This window comes from Anguilla anguilla, chromosome 8 (assembly GCF_013347855.1).
Source record: "Anguilla anguilla isolate fAngAng1 chromosome 8, fAngAng1.pri, whole genome shotgun sequence".
NCBI lineage: Eukaryota > Metazoa > Chordata > Actinopteri > Anguilliformes > Anguillidae > Anguilla > Anguilla anguilla.
In genome coordinates this window covers 1,403,336-1,425,067 of record NC_049208.1, presented here as the reverse complement: position 1 = coordinate 1,425,067, position 21,732 = coordinate 1,403,336, and the positions used below count along the sequence as shown (strand labels likewise).

At 45.4% G+C, this 21,732-nt stretch overlaps 2 protein-coding genes across 4 annotated transcripts in view; both read left to right on the top strand.

Moving 5' to 3' along the window:
* The window catches only part of tgs1 (trimethylguanosine synthase 1), an 11,939-nt gene extending 10,459 nt beyond the window's left edge, over window positions 1-1,480 (top strand). The window contains 2 exon segments of the mRNA XM_035430501.1: window positions 357-435; window positions 1,170-1,480. Of these exon segments, the coding sequence (XP_035286392.1) occupies window positions 357-435; window positions 1,170-1,283 (193 nt within the window). The 3' untranslated portion in view covers window positions 1,284-1,480.
* A 500-nt stretch (window positions 1,481-1,980) lies between these two features.
* On the top strand, window positions 1,981-21,044 carry lyn (LYN proto-oncogene, Src family tyrosine kinase). 3 transcript variants are annotated; one of them, XM_035430502.1, is made up of 13 exons: window positions 1,981-2,191; window positions 7,720-7,850; window positions 8,315-8,372; window positions 8,763-8,868; window positions 9,601-9,699; window positions 10,416-10,519; window positions 11,281-11,430; window positions 12,337-12,489; window positions 16,267-16,449; window positions 16,587-16,663; window positions 18,283-18,436; window positions 19,592-19,723; window positions 20,164-21,044. In XM_035430502.1, exons 2-13 carry the CDS (start codon window positions 7,725-7,727, stop codon window positions 20,364-20,366), a joined length of 1,545 nt encoding a protein of 514 aa, XP_035286393.1. In that variant the 5' UTR covers window positions 1,981-2,191; window positions 7,720-7,724; the 3' UTR covers window positions 20,367-21,044. The 3 variants fall into 3 exon arrangements, with proteins under 3 accessions (XP_035286393.1, XP_035286395.1, XP_035286394.1); XM_035430504.1 differs by having other exon boundaries at window positions 1,982-2,191; window positions 8,318-8,372; XM_035430503.1 differs by lacking the exon at window positions 1,981-2,191 and adding an exon at window positions 7,472-7,495.
* Window positions 21,045-21,732: the final 688 nt, after the last annotated feature.

Genomic DNA, 21,732 nt, shown 5'->3' with positions numbered 1-21,732 from the left:
CTATACACACCGACACCATTACCCCTAAACACACCCAACACTACTCTATACACACCAACACCATTACCCCTAAACACACCCAACACTAACCCTATACACACCGACACCATTACCCCTAAACACACCCAACACAACTCTATACACACCACCACCATTATCCCTATACACACCCTACACTACTCTATACACACCGACACCACCACTACCCCAGTACACTAGCAGTATTACAGATGTCCTTGTCGATTTGTTGTCTGGTATTTGACTGTTTCTTTCTTTCTAACTGTCTTCAAAGAGATGTTCCAGAAAACATTTCTTTCCGCTGAGTGCAGCATTTCTTCCTTAATAAGAAACTTTACTTTTGAAATTTTCAGACTTGCCAAACTGATTTCGGAAAACATAGTGTACTTCCTCCCTCGAAATACTGATGTGGATCAGGTAAGACCCCCCCCCCCCGCCCCTCCCTCCATCAGCGGCTTCAGCCCAAATCGGAACGCTGATCTTGGACCAGTTCAGCCTTTTAGCTCATAATGGATGTGGTCCGGATGTGAGACGGGGAGGGACAGATCCTCGATTAGCACTCTTCTCACTCCAGTGCTTTGTGAATACACAAATCCTAGATCGGCACTCTTCCCACTCCAGTGCTTTGTGAATACACAAATCCTCGATCAGCACTCTTCCCACTCCAGTGCTTTGTGAATACATGAATACAGGTCCAGATCACTGACTTGCGCCACATCCCAAAGCTTCAGTTACTCCTCTGCAGCTGACTGGTTGTCTCCTCTCTGGAGCTCTGTCCTCAGAGATGGGAATGGAAGATGGAAATATGTCCCACAGCAGTCAGTATTCTGCTGAAAGATTCTGAATCCCATTTGAGCTGAGTTACACTTAGAGAGCCGTGCATTTCCCTTTACACCTCTCACCGGCACACAAGGGCGCTATAAATATTTAACTCTGACATAATTAATTTATTCTGATGGTTCATTTAAAACTTTGTTCAAGTTTTGTCTGCCTGAATGACTGTTTTAACCCTGCTCTCCCCCGCCTCTGTTCGTTCGGATGCGGTCTATGACGGTATAATGCCATGCTTTGTACACTGGACCTTTAGCGTGGCGGGTGCGTGACTTGTGGGCGGAATTCCACTGACCAGTTTTTCCTGTTTCTAACTGCAGATCGCCTCTCTTGCTGGACCCGGCGGAAGAGTAGAAGTAGAACAGAACTTTCTCAACAGCAATTTGAAGACCATAACGGCATACTTTGGCAATTTGATTCACTCTGACTGTTAGATTTGTCAGGCAGGTTGCCTGGTTGTTTGTGTGCCGCTTCAACCGTGTTGTACATCGAAATTGCGTCCGTGAGATTATTTTAGTTCAGGAGTCCTTGTGGGTTCTGTTTTATATTTAGTTTTTTTGTTTTGTTTTGTTTTGTTTTTAGATTTTACACTATATTTTGTATATGATAATAAACTGAATTGTGCAATTTGCAGTGGCGTTTTAATGAACTACATACACACAGCATTCTCCGTAAATTTAGTAGAGCGCAATCAGGCATGAATCTCCTCTTCTACCAGAGTTCCAGATATCGAGTTTTTTTTCGCGGAATTTTACCGGGACGCCAAGATCTACCGCTTCTGTGTTTTACGCACCATATACGTTGGTTTAAATCTCTTCCTGCAACGAAACCTTCCATAAAGGCAAACCGACTTCAGCTGTCATTCATGAGCTAATCAGTAAATGTAGCTAACATTTAGAGTCGCGCAAATTATTTGGATATTTGAATAAATAGAGGGAAAACATAAAATTAAATCATATAGCAATCTTTCACACACCTCCCACGCATGGGCTTCACGCGTGCTAAAACAGCGATATGCTTCGCTTGTCGTTGAGTGGCGCGCGGATTCGCATCATTTGCCAGCTTCTGCGGAAAATAAACGTGGGTCTCTGAAGGGTGCAGTCTAAGTCCGTATTTTATGCAAATAAACCCGATAAACACGCGGGGCATTGTACCAGGAAGCTGCTGTTAAAAAAAGTTCTTACCAGCTCTCAACATCAAGTTCCTCATTTGAGCGTTGAATGTTTCAGCTCTCAGTTTTCGCCACACTTATGACAGAACTAATGAAGAAAAGGACGCTTTAAAGTTGGAAGGTGAAATTACTTGGATGCGTTAAAAAATCTGGGCGTGAAACACTGGACAGGTAGGAATATGCATGACCGTTACGTATGATTATGTTAGCTTTTTCTTTTTTCTTTTGCAGACGTACCTAGTCATTTATAGACGTGTGTTATACGCAAATGCATGAGTTATCCGTGTGTTGGTTTATTGTGGTTGATCATGCGCAAATTCTGCCATTAGATTAATGTTCTACACTGGCAAGAATTTGGCATACGGCAAAAAAAACAAACAAACAAAAAACCCTGCCATTTGTATTCAAACAAAAGACATAAGAGGAGACTTTGGTATCGATTTTAAAAGCCTTAAACTAGTGTAGGCTACTTTCATAATGTACGATTGTAAAACGACGTGTAGATTCCTGTGTTGATAATGACACACAACCTGAATACGAACTTGCGAACTACCTAAAAACTTCCTTATTGCCATATGACCGCCGCTGTTACTTTTGTGTGAGTTAGCCGGGTAGCATCCGACATGGCAAATCAATCCCCCGTCAGATCTGTCTTATTCTAAATACCGGTTTTTTATTAGCGCAATTGTTAAGCGAAGCAGTAACAACATAAGAAATTGCCTACTTTTCGCAATTGATGTTTTTTCCCTCTTTTGATCCACGTCACACCGTTAGTTTTAGTGCATATGCTGGAGTTTCGTTTCCTTGGGCGAATAAAGTTCAGACCAGGCTACGTGAATACGCGATTAACACTGGATTTTTCCCGCAATGGCAATCTGCTTCCTCAACTGGGGTTTTGAATTTAAGGAATCTGACACAGTGGAGATAGAGAGTCCATTCCAAGGTCTCCAATCCAGACCGCAGTAGGACCCAAGACCCCCAACCCTGCCCATTTGGAGTCCCTTGACTTGATCGTTAACTTCATGCCCAATCTATGCGTTTTTCTACACAGCGATGACGCCTCGACATACGCTGCGTTGTATTAGTTCCCTGTGTTCTTTTCCTGGAGTAGTAACTGCATTGTTAAACGTGCCAGTTAACCATCACCTTTTCCAGCACCTTCGCCAAAAAGTCGGGTTAATTTGGTGAAATCCTTTTTACTTCTGGGGATGGAGGTTTTCTGTGTGGCAGAAGAATGTGTTCTTGGACAGTGCCGTGGAAAAGTATTTTTTCCCCCTTTTTGATTTCTTCTATTGTTGCATATCTGTCACTTTTAATGGTTTCAGATCTTTAAACAAAATGTATTATTAGACAAAGGGAAGCAGAGTAAACAAAAAGCACATTTTGAAAATAATGAAAAAAGTAATAATGAAATAAGTTATCACCCATGTGAAAAAGTAATTACCCCCTTAAAATGAATAACTGGTCGCATCAATAACTGCGACCAAACGCTCACTGTAATTAGATCTGTCTTTCACACCACTGCAGAGGAATTTTAACGCTCTCTAATTTGCAGAACTTAGTTTAATTCAGACACACTGGTAAGTTTTTGAGCATGAAGTGCTAGTTTCAGGTCCTGCCACAGTGTCTGTTGGGTTAATGTGAGGACTTCCACTAGGCCACTCCAAAACATAAATATCGTTTCTTTTCAGCCATTCAGATGTGAATTTGTTTTTGTGTTTTGCATCATTGTCTTACTGCCACTTACTGCCATCCACTCCTGGGAAGATTCACCACTGTCCCAAGTGTTCTCCATTTGGAGATAATGGCTCTCACTGTGGTTCAGTGGAGTCCCAGAGCCTTAGAAATGGCTTTGTACCCTTTTCCAGACTCTATGGCCTCCCTAATACCCTACTGACTGAACTGCAACACATCCAAAACTCTGCAGCGAGAATGCTACAGTAACACACACTGTATCCTGGCAACACATCACACCCACTTTAAAGAAAAACTACACTGGCTTCCCATCAAAGCACGTATCAAATTCAAATTTCTTTTCTACAAAGCTCTCAATAACCTGGCCCCTCCCTACCTCACTCGCCTACCAACAGTGTACGCTTCCCCTCGCGCCCTCCGCTCCTCTAACACTGGCATGCTACTCGCCATCCCGAAGACCCATTGCCATAAATTTGGTGACAGAGTTTTCTCTGTGGCTGCCCCCCTCGTTGTGGAAGCAGAATTCGAATTTTAAAATCCCTACTCAAGACCCACGTCTTCAGCATAGGTTACCCTTAGCTTCACTATTGCCTCGCTTTGTGTGTTTGTTTTTCATACTTTATATACTTTATACTTTATTTCTTCACTCTCTTCTGTGTTTACTGTTTCAAAAAAAATCCTGTTAACTTTAAGTGACCGTGGGCTCTGGAAAGGTGCTTGTGGCATTCTGGCATTCGGTCCGGCGGTGAACCGGACTGGTCTCGGCAACGCCGGCTGGTGGAGAGAGCACACGCACCTGGGTGGCGTTCACTAATCAGCCCAGGTGCGTAAAGGTGTGTTCCTCTCCGCAGGCCGGGCCCGAGACCGGGGGAGCGAGTCTTTGAGTTTTGTTTCGTTTATCTACACACTAAAAGAGGAATCCGGTTCATCAAATGCCACAGCGCTATATCACTAAAACATATTTTTATTATTATTATTATTATTATTATGGAGACAAATATGCAATAACAGAGGAAATCAGGAATCGGGGAAATACTTTTCACGGCACTGTAAATGCACAGGTTTTTGTCGCGTTTGGAACAGCTTTAGCTGAAGTAGCTTTTTGCTGTTGCTTTGATGCGTTCTATGGGCTACGTGCCATTCTATTTCAGTCTTTGGCTGGAAGAGGAAGAGGAAGTGGCGAAGGAGATTTTGTGCGCACTTCATCACAGCAGTCTGACCAGAGGGTCTGGCTGGAAATGGTACGTTCATGTGACACACTTAGACGCACAGCCAGTGTCATTTCTGCCCGTCAGAGTCTGGTTTGCGCAATGAGATTCATTTCCGCACACTGCAATAATCTGCGAAAGGTTTCACCGTCCTTCAGTTATTTTAAAACGAGTACATATCTGCGTTTTCTTTTGGTTTTCACCCGCAGAAACATATTTGGGTGTGCAAAGGCCACGTCGTCTTCAGAGCCTGGTTAAAACAGAGTGGTTTTTTTTTCTCTCTCAGAAGTCTTACCGTTTTCTCAGTTTTAATTAGAAATCCGTGTCGCCAGGTTTGCCTCTGATTTCAATTTCAGTGCGCGATTGATTTCCGATGTTGGTCCACATCCCGAGCTGACCAGCGGTAGCGGGCTCGAGGTCGGGCGGTCCTGACGTCACTGCACTGGTGGGAAACAGAGAGCAGTTTCAGCAGTCAGACAGTACTGGGGTTACAACAAATTATACTCCGGTAAAGTTGATTGGCTGGTGGACACCCGGCCATTCTTCCTAGGTGCCATACAGGCCCTTAAAACTACAGCCAGGAAGTATAAATATGGCCGTCTGCACTCTTTCGATTCTCAATGCTGTAATTAGCAGTGCTCCTCCCAGGTTTCTGTGTGACTACACAACCTTCCTGCCGCCATTTTATTTTGCTTGAATCAATCTGCCTGAGGAAGCATTAAAAAAACAGATGACTTATCTCGCTAGAGGGTGATTAAAAGCTGAGCCCGTTGAGATAATGAGGGGAGGTAGGTTGGTCTGCACAGCCTCGGTTCTGTCACGATCTTCCAGCAATAGTAGTTTCCAGGGAGGCAACGTTCATGTAAAAGGATTTTTTATTTATCCTGGTCGGGTGGCTGAACTGGACGCTCAGTTCAGTAAGATTGTGCCGTCAGTGAAAAATTGGGGGGGGCGATTCAGAGACCAGATGCATGTCTGTGGTCTGTGAACAGACGGTTGTGCGAGCACACCCAGCAGTTCTCCTGAGAATCCAAGCATAGACACTAACTTGTGTAGGCCTGATTCAGGAAGAACACAGTTTTTCAAGTGCCATTACGTCTCTTTGCCTTAAAAGGATAATGTGTTTTCCATCATCGAGGCGATGTTGAAATGTATCGTATCTGTAAAATGGACTCCTTTACGTTGTTCTAAGTGCGACGCTATTTCTCATCACACCTCGTGCCCCTATCTTCTCTCAAACAAATTTATGCTTCCAAACAAATTAAATCAGGCACAGCTATCGCACGGAACACAAACAGGACTACATATTATATGCAAAGGTCGCAGGCGGAAAGGGAGTTTGAGTGAAGGGAACTAAAGAAGAGCTGAGCTGAGCTGAGCTGGATGAACTATGCTGAACTGAGAGCACAGGAAGGGCTCGATGTCGAAAGAGTTTGGTTATCTGACCCATCGACTTCCTGGCCCCAGTCAGCTGTTGGGCCCTTTCTCTCTTTCGGTTCAGTTTCGATTTAAATTCAGTTTTATTCTGACAGCGCTTTGCGTGCACGACCATTTCCTGTCTCTATCAGGGACCCTGGCCTTGGCGGGGCGCTCTGTAAAGGATGACTTATTACGCTCTCGCGACAGGTCACTGCTTCTCTTTCAGATGCCGGCACTTCACGGCCACCAAAGTTTCCTTTTCGCACGAAGAAAAATCATAACAACGAGCTATAATCGCCGAAAAGGGCCTTCTCGCGAATATCTGTCAATCGATGAACTGGGTCAGATAAAGTGTGGGCGTGATCTTCGCGTAGCCCTGAAGGTTTTGTGCACAGGGTACGGTCTAAATTTGGGTCGCTGATAAGAAGAAATGAGGGCATCTGGAGGAAGAATTAGCTGGAGAATCATTAGCCCTTTATGGTGTGAGGTCACAAACATGTGATTAGAATGCTCTGAACTGAACATCCTAACGATGATGTCACAATCACTACTGGTAACTGAGAGCAGTGGAGTTCTAGAACACTGACTTAGAGCTTTGAAAACAAAAAAAACACCCCAAAAACCTGCCCTGCGAAGGGTTAAACCTGCAGTGTGTGAGGACGTGTGCTTGCCCTGCTTTGGTTTAGATGGTTTTTTTTTTTCATGTCACTTCCTCAACCTATTCTGCTGCTGAAGATATTCATTAGGCACAGGGGAGCACTTCCTGTATTGTTGTACGGTCAAACCTGATGCAAATCTGAAAAGCAACAAGGATTTTTACTTATTTATTTATTTATTTATAAATTTTGTTTATTATATCTCACATGCTGTACCCATATTTACTCTCAGAAAACCAGTAAGGAATGCTGAAACACCATGTTCCCATGTGACCTTTTTTAATACCATCATGCTTTCATTTTGTGGTTTCTTTACCTTTGTTTAATTATTAAACTTTGGGGGTTTTTGCCGTACCTATCAATCATTAAGCCCCTGGTTCATGTGTTTTTCTGCAGTGAAGTTAAGTTTTGTTCTGTTGGGTGGCAGTGTGGCATAATGAGTGAGGAACTGGTCTTGATTTCCCAGTTTGGGCACTGAAATTGTACCCTTGGGCAAGGTAGTTAACCTGCATTGCTTCAGTATATATCCAGTAGTATAAATGACTGCAGTGTAAATGCTGTGTAAAAAGTTGTGTAAGTCACTCTGGATATGAGTGTCTGCTAAATGCCTGTAATGTAATGCAGTGTAAAGAAATGTAATGCAATGCAGTGTGATGTAATGTAATGTAATTCAGCGTAATGCAGTGTGATGTAATGTAATGTAATGTTTCTCCCCTGACAGGAGAGATGGGGTGCCAGAAATCCAAATTAAGGCAGGGCCAAAACACAGCCCTCGATCAGAAGAGCGAGCGGACCGTCCGAGCTGAACAGACGTATGTGAGGGACCCCACCTTCAGCAAGCCCCTGGCCAGAGTGAGTAGCCGATCAGAGAGAGCAGGACATGCTAACTAGCCAATCAGAGACCAGGGCATGCTAACTAGCCAATCAGAGAGCAGGACATGGTAAGTAGCCAGTCAGATGGAAAGCTCTATCCAGTGGCCGTGATTCCTCAGTCCACCGTCTCTCCTGGTAATCAGGGCAAAAAGGTGGAGTCGTGGTCAAGGACAGGGTTACAACAGGTCACTCATCAAAATGTGGACCTTAGAATCCATCTTTCATTAGGACTGTGATGACTATAAGGAGCCTTTGTACAGGAGGGATATAGAGGGAGGCTGGTTACCTGTAAAGAAATGATGGCTACTGAGAAAAGATTACTGAGGGTTATTTCTCTAGAGAAAGAACTGAGAAATGAGGGAAGTTACAGGACGTTGTTTTTGTCGAAGAGAAAGCGATGTAAATAAGAAGAGATTTAAGGTGTTTTTCTTCCCTCTTCCCAGCAGACCTCCTCAGAGGCCGCCGGCCTCCTCCCGGGCCAGATCTTCCAGAAGATGGAGGGTAACAATACCTCTGTGTTTGTTACATTACATTACATTACGTTAATTTGGCGGATGCTTTTATCCAAAACGACACACAATAATACATCCCAAAGGTCACTGGGGCAAAACACAGGTCCGATAAGGTACGGTACTAATTTTGTAACAGTCATTCGTAGCCATGAACAACAAGTCCAGTTCACACAGTAAACATTACTCTCTGACCTACTCGAACTAGGAAGCACGGCACGCTACAACATCAAGATACTGATACAAAGTGCAATAGGTGCTGTACGGAGGTACATGTGACCTGAAAGTGTAGCATGAGAGAGGGGGATTTAAGTGATCTGTTTTTCGCGTGCGCGTGAACGGCCTGTAGTGACGCGCTTCTTCGCTCTCCCCCCGCGTTCAGAGCAGAGCGAGACGGGGAAAATCGTCATCGCCCTGTACCCCTACGAAGCCGCGCACGGGGACGACTTGGGGTTCAAGAAAGGGGAGAAGCTCAGGGTTCTGGCAGAGTAAGTACTCCGGGGTTTTTAGACCCGCTGGTCTGCTACCCTGGTCCAGGGCTTTTTCCACCATGTTTTTTTTTTTTTTTCCCACCTTGAAATCAGCAGCCAGCTCAGACCCAACAAACCAGGTGAGGGGAGTTACCTGTGTAATTGAACAATAGCTGCCGCAGTGTCTTATTTCTTTGGGCCACCGTTAACCGAATCATCTCCCACATTCACACATCTGTTTACGTGACCTGAGTTGAAGTTCTAGCTGCAACATCAACATTTGTGGGTTTAAAAAAAAAAAAAAAAGTTTTCCCAGCACCAACTAATTTCACCTAAATTCATGTCGCAAAAAATGTGAGTAATTGAGTCCTTGAATTTGAGGGAACATGGCCTTGATAGTCATTTAAAAGTTCTTGAATTGGACGTTAAAGGTTGTTGGAACCCTGTAAGAGCTTATTTTAAGTCACCTGATTGGCTGAAGAGTCCACACAACTGGTTTGCAAGGCCTGGACTGGCTGCTGGCTGCAGACCACACAAACCTGCGGATGGACGGTGGCCACAGAACCGCAATCTGAGTGAATAAGAAAGTGAAAGAAATGGCAAATTTACATTCTGAAACACAGAAGTGTTTGTCCATATATATATATATATATATATACATCCTCTTTTTTAAAAATCTGCATACTGATAGCATATACATGCTGTTTTGTGGGCGCTGTGGTTCTATGTATTGTGAACCCTGTTCTGCAGATCGGGGGAATGGTGGAGAGCTAAGTCACTGAGCACCAGGAAAGAGGGGTTCGTCCCTTCCAATTACGTCGCTGAGGTCAACACCATGGAGACCGAGGAGTGAGTACAGCCCCTCCAGTACAAAACATCTCCGGTGCATGTGCAGTGTGCGTTTGCACAGTCACAGTACATATCCGGTGCATGTGCAGTGTGCGTTTGCACAGTCACAGTACATCTCCGGTGCATGTGCAGTGTGCGTTTGCACAGTCACAGTACATCTCCGGTGCATGTGCAGTGTGCGTTTGCACAGTCACAGTACATCTCCGGTGCATGTGCAGTGTGCGTTTGCACAGTCACAGTACATCTCCGGTGCATGTGCAGTGTGCGTTTGCACGGTCACAGTACATCTCCGGTGCATGTGCAGTGTGCGTTTGCACGGTCACAGTACATCTCTGGTGCATGTGCAGTGTGCGTTTGCACAGTTACAGTACATCTCCGGTGCATGTGCAGTGTGCGTTTGCACAGTCACAGTACATCTCCGGTGCATGTGCAGTCTGCGTTTGCATAGTCACTGTACATTTAAAATGCATGTACAGTGTGCATTTACACACTTATAGTACATCTGCAATACAGTACGCAGTTACACACTCACAGTGTTTACAATGTCTACAGTGCAATTAATGTAAACCATGTAGGAGTCTTATGTTCAGGCAGATATTTTATCTTTATTATTCTGATGATGATGATGATGATGAGTATCACAGGTTTCCTCCAGAGTGTTTCTGCAGTGAGCGATCCTGTCAGCTCATTGGCCCGTGTTCTCCTGCCGTTTGCAGGTGGTTTTTTAAGGACATCACCAGGAAGGACGCGGAACGGCAGCTGCTGGCCCCCGCAAACCGGGCAGGGTCGTACCTGATCCGCGAGAGCGAGACGTCCAAAGGTGGGTCGGACCGGACCGGACCGGGCCGCCAGGAGCGCGGCCGTCTGCGCTACACCGCGATGTTTCAGCGCGAACATAGCGCCAAGCTGTCAACCGCAAAAGCCCAGCACAAACTAATCTCTCTCTCTCGCTCTTGCTCTCTCACACCTCCCCCTCACTAACCATAACCCTCCCCCTCCACTTCCTGAGTACTGAACGACCCCCCCCCCCCATCTGTCACTCTGTTAACCCCAGACATTTTTACACACTTTTTTCCATGCGGTGTTGCCGTGGTGATCTCTGTCCGTTTTGGACCGCGCAGACTGAAGGTTTAGGTGGAGCAGCACTAACGATGCCATCACCTCATACTTCTCCTTTTGCAAGAATTCTGTAAGAAAGGCAGTTTGCTTGCTCATTTGCTGCAAAGCACACCACGGTTCATTTTCCAGCTGAACTCAGATCCCCTGGTATAAGGGAACTTCACCATTTTTTGGTACAGTCTCTGAAGAAACTTTCAGATCTATACAGCAAACCGAACTCCTGTTAAAAGGGTCAAAAGTTCGGAGGTTTGGAACCAAGCCTAAAACACCACCTTTGTTTCAAACTGAACATTAATGTTTGTATGACAAACAGTCCAGCACACCAACAGAGCTTTGGGGAAGTTCTAAAAAGACAGAAGCAGATTTCTATCGCTCGTTAGACTGTTGTGCACTCATGCTGTTTGCCTTTGGCCTGATGTTGCGTTTGTGTGTGTGTGTGTGTGTGTCTTTGATGTGAATCAGGAAGCTACTCGCTGTCAATCAGAGATGTCGACGCCCAGGGCACCGAGACAGTCAAACATTACAAGATCCGCATGCTGGACAACGGAGGATTCTACATCTCTCCCAAGCTCACCTTCCCCGACATCAGCAGCATGATCAAGCATTACCACAGTGAGTGATACAGCATTACCACAGTGATACAGCATTACCACAGTGAGTGATACAGCATTACCACAGTGATATGGCATTACCACAGTGAGTGATACAGCATTACCACAGTGATACAGCATTACCACAGTGAGTGATACAGCATTACCACAGTGATATGGCATTACCACAGTGATACAGCATTACCACAGTGAGTGATACAGCATTACCACAGTGATACAGCATTACCACAGTGAGTGATACAGCATTACCACAGTGATACAGCATTACCAAAGTGAGTGATACAGCATTACCACAGTGAGTGATACAGCATTACCACAGTGAGTGATACAGCATTACCACAGTGAGTGATACAGCATTACCACAGTTAATGATAAAGCATTACCACACTGAGTGATACAGCATTACCACACTGAGTGATACAGCATTACCACAGTGATACAGCATTACCACAGTGAGTGATACAGCATTACCACAGTGAGTGATACAGCATTACCACAGTGATACAGCATTACCAAAGTGAGTGATACAGCATTACCACAGTGAGTGATACAGCATTACCACAGTGAGTGATACAGCATTACCACAGTGAGTGATACAGCATTACCACAGTTAATGATAAAGCATTACCACAGTGAGTGATACAGCATTACCAGTGAGTGATACAACATTACCACAGTGATACAGCATTACCACAGTGAGTGATACAGCATTACCACAGCGAGTGATAACGCATTACCACAGTGAGTGATACAGCATTACCACAGTGAGTGATACAGCATTACCACAGCGAGTGATAACGCATTACCACAGTTAATGATACAGCATTACCACAGTGTGTGTGACTTTCGGGGTGTGTGACTCAGCGCGTTTCGGGGTGCGTACTGAACCCCTCCTGTGTTTGCGCAGAGCAAGCGGACGGGCTCTGCCGCAAGTTGGTGAAGCCGTGTGAGAAGCCCAAGGCCCAGAAGCCGTGGGACAAAGACGCCTGGGAGATCTCCAAGGAGTCCATCAAGATGGTGAAGAAGCTGGGAGCCGGCCAGTTTGGGGAGGTGTGGATGGGTGAGTGGCCCAAGCACTCCGGGGCCCTCTGTCCCAGGACAGAGCCTGGCCTTTTCACAAAGCATGTTCGCTGGAAACAAAATATCTATAAACCATTTACACTTTCGCCTTCATTAAGAGCTTAACGTTTACAGTAGCCCGCCTGGGAGTTGAACAAGGACAATCCCGGTTCGCTAACCGTTAGGCTACGCTAGCACCCCTGGACCTTTTCTAAATGAGCTTGCTCTAAATCAGACAGGTTGTCGCTGGGTACAGAGTGGCGGGTGTGTAAAATGGCGGGACCTCACAGCCTGTCCGTTGTCGCAGCCCAGAATTGTTTGACGGATAAAGAGACAGAGGCAGAGGCTGTGTAGATGACCGCGGCCTCCTTTTACCCTGTGGTGTGGGGGGGTCTTCCCTGCACAAAGCCTCCTCTCTTATCAGGAACAGTGAAGGAGGAAACGCTTTCGGAATCCTGAGAATAATTTGCATTTTCATTGTGACTCACACCCTCCCCGTCCCGTCTCATTGGCTGCACACTACCAGGAAGTAGTCAGCTATGCAAATTTCGGAATGGTGTCCGGCTTCTGGTTTCTATGGTTTTGCTCCACCACAATAAAATGTCCGGTGTCAATTCAGCTCTTCACAGAGTACGTACAGTCCAACAGGGCCCGTGTGTACTCTGTAAGAGTTGATTTAACACCGGACATTTTACCGTGACTGGTGTTTGGGCCTTTGGGCTCAGAAAGGTTCCCCGGGCAACAGAGGGTGCAGACCAATGAAAACAGCAGGAAACACACTCCGTTTTCTCTCTGAAGTTTCTCTTCCTCTTCCCCCTTGACTCATTTCATCTGTTCCCGGTATTCAGACTAACGCTGTCTGTGATAGGCCCACCTGCAAAGCCTGCACTCTGAAACACAGTCCCAGCGCAGTCACTACCAACGGCTTGTTGTCTGTTTCACGCTCGAGTGCCACCCTTGTAACTGTCATCTCAAAGAGCCTCGGGTTCACTGGACTGGCCAACATAGTTTTTGGTTGTATGTGAAGTGACAGAGGGTAGTAACAGTAGTAATCATCAAGAGGAAGTGTGTGTGTGTGTGCGTGGATACATGTGGGTATGTGTCTTTGTGTGTGTGTGTGTATGTGCGTGCATGCACATGTGTGTGTGTGGGTGTGTGCAAGCGCATGGGTGTGGGTTTGTGTGCGTGTGTGCATGCCTGTGTGTGTGTGTACGTTTGGGTGAGTGTGTGCATGGGTGTGTGTGAGCTTGTGTGGGTGTGTGCCTGTGTGTATATCTGGGTGTGTGTGTATGTTTGGGTGAGTGTGCGCACGGGTGTGTGTGAGCTTGTGTGGGCGTGTGCGTGTGTGTATATCTGGGTGTGTGTGTATGTTTGGGTGAGTGTGCGCACGGGTGTGTGTGAGCTTGTGTGGGTGTGTGTGTATGTTTGGGTGAGTGTGCGCACGGGTGTGTGTGAGCTTGTGTGGGTGTGTGTGTGTGTGTATATCTGGGTGTGTGTGTATGTTTGGGTGAGTGTGCGCACGGGTGTGTGTGAGCTTGTGTGGGTGTGTGTGTGTGTGTATACCTGGGTGTGTGTGTATGTTTGGGTGAGTGTGCGCACGGGTGTGTGTGAGCTTGTGTGAGTGTGTGTGTGTGTACCTGGGTGTGTGTGTATGTTTGGGTGAGTGTGCGCACGGGTGTGTGTGAGCTTGTGTGGGCGTGTGCGTGTGTGTATATCTGGGTGTGTGTGTATGTTTGGGTGAGTGTGCGCACGGGTGTGTGTGAGCTTGTGTGGGCGTGTGCGTGTGTGTATATCTGGGTGTGTGTGTATGTTTGGGTGAGTGTGTATGTTTGGGTGAGTGTGCGCACGGGTGTGTGTGAGCTTGTGTGGGCGTGTGCGTGTGTGTATATCTGGGTGTGTGTGTATGTTTGGGTGAGTGTGCGTACGGGTGTGTGTGAGCTTGTGTGGGCGTGTGTGTATGTTTGGGTGAGTGTGCGCACGGGTGTGTGTGAGCTTGTGTGGGTGTGTGTGTGTGTGTATACCTGGGTGTGTGTAGGTGAGAGACTCCTGATAAAGATTAACAGCTTGGATGTTCTCCTCGTTTTAGTCCTAAATATGGAACCAGTACATCAGAAAATTGTATTCTGAAAATCTGAAATATAAATGATAATCATTGTGTTATGTGGTATATCGCTTCAGTGTAAGGCTGTGCACCAAGTGATTCGTTCAGTGCCTTATGTATTACTTTGAGAGAGTAAACAAAGCGCATACATGCGTACACGTTTACGTTCGCTAGGATGCACGTTAGCATGCTGTACATGCAGATTGGGAATATTCTGGAGCAGGTTCTGCATGGCAGCCATTATTGCGAGAGACAGGTGTGTGCGCTTAACGGAGAGACAGGTGTGTGTTTAATGGAGAGACAGGTGGGTGTGTTTAACCCAGGGACAGGTGTGTGTGTTTAATGGAGAGACAGGTGTGTGTGTTTAACGGACAGACAGGTGTGTGTGTTTAACCCAGGGACAGGTGTGTGTGTTTAAACCAGGGACAGGTGTGTGTGTTTAACCCAGGGACAGGTGTGTGTGTTTAATGGAGAGACAGGTGTGTGTGTTTAACGGACAGACAGGTGTGTGTGTTTCACCCAGGGACAGGTGTGTGTGTTTAACCCAGGGACAGGTGTGTGTGTTTAACCCAGGGACAGGTGTGTGTGTTTAACACAGGGACAGGTGTGTGTGTTTAATGGAGAGACAGGTGTGTGTGTTTAATCCAGGGACAGGTGTGTGTGTTTAACCCAGGGACAGGTGTGTGTGTTTAACCCAGGGACAGGTGTGTGTGTTTCACCCAGGGACAGGTGTGTGTGTTTAATCCAGGGACAGGTGTGTGTGTTTAATCCAGGGACAGGTGTGTGTGTTTAACACAGGGACAGGTGTGTGTGTTTAAACCAGGGACAGGTGAGTGTGTTTCACCCAGGGACAGGTGTGTGTGTTTAATCCAGGGACAGGTGAGTGTGTTTCACCCAGGGACAGGTGTGTGTGTTTAATCCAGGGACAGGTGTGTGTGTTTAACGGACAGACAGGTGTGTGTGTTTAACGGACAGACAGGTGTGTGTGTTTAACCCAGGGACAGGTGTGTGTGTTTAACACAGGGACAGGTGTGTGTGTTTAACACAGGGACAGGTGTGTGTGTTTAATCCAGGGACAGGTGTGTGTGTTTAACGCAGGGACAGGTGGGTGTGTTTAATCCAGGGACAGGTGGGTGTGCTTAATCCAGGGACAGGTGTGTGTGTTTCACCCAGGGACAGGTGTGTTCGTTTTAGCGTCCTCAAACGCGTGCACTGTACTGAAGCATGCTTCGGATGAGCGAGCAGAGGCAGAAGTGCAGCCATAGTTCCTGCAGTCTGCTTCCTGTTTGTGCAGTCAATACACTTCCGTACTTCACCAGGGCAGGCCTTATTAAAGAGGCGCAAACGTGTCGCCAACACACATACCGCTAACACTCCCCCCACCCTCTGCCCCCCGTTTAAGTGTTATAAATAAAGGGACAGTGAAGATCAATTAAATTGAATTGAAATTAATTTACTTCTACATCATTTCAGTTCAGCAATAAATACACAACTACCGTGGCCTTGTTGTCGATTAGATCGTAGATGCCATATTTAAAAATATATTTTCAATACATTACGTTTTCATAGGGGCATGTTCAGGTTAGTATCTTTGTTTTATACACTCAGACTCTCTATTGAAGAGATATTAAGGTTTCTCTGATCTTTCCTTTGCCCCCCCCTCCCCCCACCCCGCAGCGTTCTATAACAACAACACTAAAGTTGCGGTAAAGACGCTGAAACCAGGCACCATGTCCACTGAGGCCTTCCTGGAGGAGGCCAACCTGATGAAGACTCTGCAGCACGACCGCCTGGTCCGGCTCTACGCTGTGGTCACCAAGATCGAGCCCATCTACATCATCACCGAGTACATGGCCAACGGTAACTGCCCCCGCAAACCTGCTTATAACCACTGCTTAGAACCATCCTCTCACCGTGTGTACAACATCTCACCTTTATCCTGTCTACCCTTTCCAACGGATATTTCCAGTAACTGGTGTTCTTCTGTTTTGTTTCAGGAAGTTTGTTAGATTTCTTGAAAAGTGATCCTGGGAGCAAAGTGCAGTTGCCAAAACTTATAGATTTTTCGGCACAGGTGAGAAATTCATTTTTACACTCTTTCCTTCTCAAGCGTCACATGGAGCCATTTTAGTGAGGCACTGTGAAGAGGAAATATCAGTTTTTCCATGGTTGAGCTGAAAAGGGGAACTGACACTCGCAGACTTTAATTTCATCACTTTGTGGTTCAGGCGCAATTCATGCTGACGTGCAAAACCAGTGTCTGCTGGTTTTTTAACTTTATTTTCAATCAGCAACCAGCGTAGGTCCTTAAAACAATCCGTGTGGACTATTTAGATAATATAATTAAGCACTTAAAGAGGCTACAGCAGACTGGAGATCCTGGGGTAAGCACAGAAACGTCCTCTAATACTGCATCACATTTTCTGCAGTGGGTGGAAAAATTGTGCATAATCACACTGCTGAGAGGCTGTTATGAAAGAGTTCACAGATGAATGAGCTTGTTGGCCACATTTCAGCCTCAACTTCTGGGTTTTTTTTCCACGTCAACGCAAAACAAACATCTTTGAAACACAAATGCGTCCTTAAAACCCCTCCCACCCGCCCAGAGGGATCACAGAGCTTATCCACCCTAGCTCCCCAGTGGTGGAACGAACTCCCCGCCCCTCTCCGAACCTCCCCCTCACTACCCATCTTCCGCCGTGGCCTGAAGACTCATCTCTTCAGACTATACCTAGACTAACCACCACCACGCTGTATATTTCACTCTAAATCCCCCCCCCCCCTTTTTCATGACACTTGTTACATGTTGCCCCATCCCAGCACTTTTTGGTAATTTGTATTTGTCCTAATACTGTAGCTTATTCGTCTGCCTAGTTGGCTTTGCAGAGGTTAGGTCCGAATAGTGTTCACTGTGTGAACTAAACTGTGTTCTCGGCTAAAAATAGCTGTACAAAATAAGTATTGTAGCTTACTGAACCTGTAACAACTGAAGCAGTTGTCTATGACCATGAAATGCACTTTTTGTACGTTGCTTTGGATAAAAGTGTCTGCCAAATAAATGCAATGTAAAATGTAATGTAATGAATAATACAAGAACAAAGACCACAGATTTAAACAAGACTAGGTCAAAACCTAGTATATGGCTGGACCTAACACACGTGATCCGGCCGACCAATGGTGTAACATCATCACTCAGTCAGTCAGTCACAGACATTTGCGTTTGTAGGGCTGGCCCCGCTGTTGCGCTCCAGCCAAAAAAATGTAATTTCTCCCATCAGTCGGGCAATAGTTCCCCTTAACAGGGAAACCACTTGGTGGATCTTGGGTTGTCAGCGTAAAGCAAAATAAATCCACTAGGCTCGATTCACAGCAATCGCGATCACGTTGACTAATATTGTTCTGGCAACATCACTGTGAAATGTGCCCATCCACGAATGACTGAGAAATGTCTCCATTGTGAAAAGTCACAGGACATTCACGCCTGGAACTGTGGTACTGAAAGGTGTCAGTTTAAAGACCTGCCATTACTGACAGCACTGTTCGCTAGTGCAGAGACCGGAGTTAAAAAAAAAAAAAAAAAACTTACTGCACACTTCTGCTTTCTGTGTGAAATTAACTCTGACGAGTAAAGTGATGAATGTTTCTGAACCGGACGTGCGGCAGTGTGTGAGCTGGCTCTCTCTCCGTTCACAGATTGCAGAAGGGATGGCCTACATCGAAAAGAAGAACTACATCCATCGTGACTTGCGGACCGCCAACGTGCTGGTGTCGGAGAGTCTACTGTGCAAAATCGCTGACTTTGGGCTGGCCAGGGTCATCGAAGACGATCAGTACACGGCCAGAGAGGGTAGGCCTGTTCTGCACACCCATACCTACCAAACATACACCTTCTGTTCTACACAGTACTGTTACATGATTCGGTTTACACACACACACACACACACACACACACACACACACACACACACACACACACACACACACACACACACACACACACTGTGACTGTGACCCGGGATGGTCAAAAATACACTAAAAAATACACTTCCCTAAAATGTAGATATAAACTGTAATCAAAATGGTGGAGGCTTAGCTTGCTGCACTTCATTGGTAAGGCACAGTTTTCCAATATGTAAACTAAAGATAAACATTTTAAAATATTTCCTATTTGGCCATAATTCCTAACATAAAATATACCAGAACTATTTCCGAATTGAAAGCAAAGGCCTTTATTTTACAGAGTGGTTTGCTTGGTGAATCTCAGTTACTGTGGTCACAAAGCAACCAAGCCGTGCGAAATCCGCAGGCTGAAAACATTCTGTCTCCTGGGGCTTGCCCTGCTCAGAAACAGACCGGCACGGAGCGGGCGAAATTCACCCGCAGATGTTCATGCAAATTGTGAAAACACAGGCCCAGACTCTCGCGCAGGTGTTTTAAAGACGCGGTGCAGTCAAAACCATTTTTAAGGCATACACAAAAAAAGAAAAATGGAATAGTGTGATATTAAGTCAATTTTATCCTGCTGAGATTCTAATGAGTTTTTTTTTTTTTTTTTTTAATCCTGAAAGCAAGTTCTTATACTGAGGTATCGGTCATTTGGTTCCCCTATTTATTGCAGGACTAACATTCCATCGACACTTTGACAACAATGCTATCCTTTACTGCGATGCCAAACTTAAAGCAAATATCCTTACATCCTGTCAAAATCCTCCAGGGCTCCTGTTTATAATGGCATACCTTACATCAAAAGGAAAAGTTCAAACTTTTCGTGCTTATAAAAAAAGTTAACACATTCCCGTATCGCACATGCATCTGGTGGCCTAATGAAGACTTCCAGGACTTAAGAATAAAAGTGACTGCATGGGGTCTTTAAATATCATGTTCCCAACACGTGTTCCCTTGCATTTAAACCTTACTGGTCTTCAGCCAGTTTTCAAAATCAGTTTTCCCACCTGCCTCGAAGCACCACTGTCTGAATCTGACAAATATTATCCATTTCCAGGAGCCAAGTTCCCGATCAAGTGGACCGCCCCAGAAGCCATAAATTACGGGTCGTTCACCATCAAATCGGACATGTGGTCTTTCGGAGTCCTGCTGTACGAAATCATCACGTATGGAAAAATACCTTACCCAGGTAACGAAGCCCAGTAATAGCCATCTCTCTCCACGTGTGCACCGTACACCCAGTTGGAGTATTTAAGAGAGAGAAGTATGCATGTCCACTGAGGTATCTTCACTGTGTCTGCACGTGTTCGTGTAAAGGTCGCACGTATAGACAGAATATCAAAGTACACATTATCCAAGGTCATGGAAATGACCAGTCAAGGAATCTTTTGTAATACATCACTGCCCTCTACTGGTGAGAAATTAATGGGAAACTAATGGCCATTTTTGTTACAGTGGTTTTGCAAACGCAAGATTCTGCATTTTTCAAGCGGAAAATGTGTGCAGAAAATACGTTGTCATTCAAAATTTCCAAACTGATACAATATTGCTTTACAATAGGATGTGCCACTTTTTTTTAGCCCTGTTCTGATTGATTGCTTGTCTTTGTGGCCTCCCTCTGTTCCACAGGTATGAGCAACGGAGAGGTCATGACCTCTGTGCAGAGGGGTTACCGCATGCCCCGCCCTGAACACTGCCCCACAGAGCTGTATGACATCATGATGAGCTGCTGGAAGGACAAACCAGACGACAGGCCCACTTTCGACTACATACAGAGCGTCCTTGATGACTTCTACACCGCCACCGAGGGGCAGTACCAGCAACAGCCATAGGGGGCGACATATTACCAAGGCAACGGTTGATTCCTTTCCGGTTGTCACAGCCTCTCACTGAGCAAGTGATCTAGAGGCAGCAGTCTGACTCTTTGCTTATTTTAAAGCAAAAACTTTTAAAAGACATTAAGTTTTCCCACTTCAAATTGAAGTAAAAAAAAAAAAACAGGCTTTTGGTGTAGTTTTATCCTGGACTGTCTCTTTGAATAAACCTGGCTACTGTAATTGTGTTCAATAATAATAATAATAATAATAATAATAAGTTTGGTATATGCATTTCAATATCTTGGCATTTGCAGTCTTGTATGTGAGCACTTTGTCAGAATACTAATCAGTCTGTGGGCAATTATAGCTAGCACCAGAGCAGTGAAAGTTTTTTTTAAATATGCATTTTATTTCACCTTTCTTCATTGCACTGAATCAAGATGGAAGTACCAATTTGCTCCACTGTGTTCTTTTATTGTGTACCATTTTGGATAACCTTCTTAAAGCCCTTGTTTTATTACTGTGTGTAGACATGCCATGTTAATTTTCTGTTATGGAGATTTGTTTTGTATATGATCACTGAATTATATGAACTGTTTGTGTGATTTGTAACTAGGACTGAATGAGCTTTGTACCATACGCTTAAGTTAATGCAGTGAGTGCTTTTCAAATAAAAACAGCTTCCAGTTCTCAGCAGAGTGCCTGCTTTACGTTAATATGAGAAAAAGGAAGTAGACCCCCCCCCCCCCCCCCCATACCGAAACACATTGATTCAATCCAGGGGTGGGAAACCTGGTTTTTGGTTTAGTCCGGGGGGGGGGGAGACCTGGTTCCATTTCTGTATTCCACACTGGCCTCTGGGCTTCATTATTTAATTAATCGTTAGCATAATCTGACATTTTAGCTGTGTTTACCGATGAGCCCGTATGTGAGAGACAGCCGGAGCCTGTTCATGGGCTGAGCTGAGCCTTTCTGTTGGGGCCGTTTTAATCCACAGCCTGTGGGTGTTGATACAAGCAGTGTAACACCACATTTAGGTAATGGGGGGGGGGGGGGGGGCATCACTGTTTTGGCCAGGCCTCTGTAGTTTCACAGTTGTGGGCTCAAATATTACATGTGAAATATTAACATAATGAGAAGAACAGGCCATTCAGCCCAACAATGCTCACCATTTTTCCAAATAAATAGTACCTAGTGCTCTGATTACCTACAGGACTAGACAGTATCGAACACCGTGTCAAGCCTGGTCTTAAATCTACCTCCACTTGGCAGGGTATTCCACACACTGACTGCATAAAAATTGTCTCATGCCTGTGCTAAATTTACCTTTTTCTCATTTCCATTTATATCCCCTCCGTCTAACTATTATAATTAGAAGAGA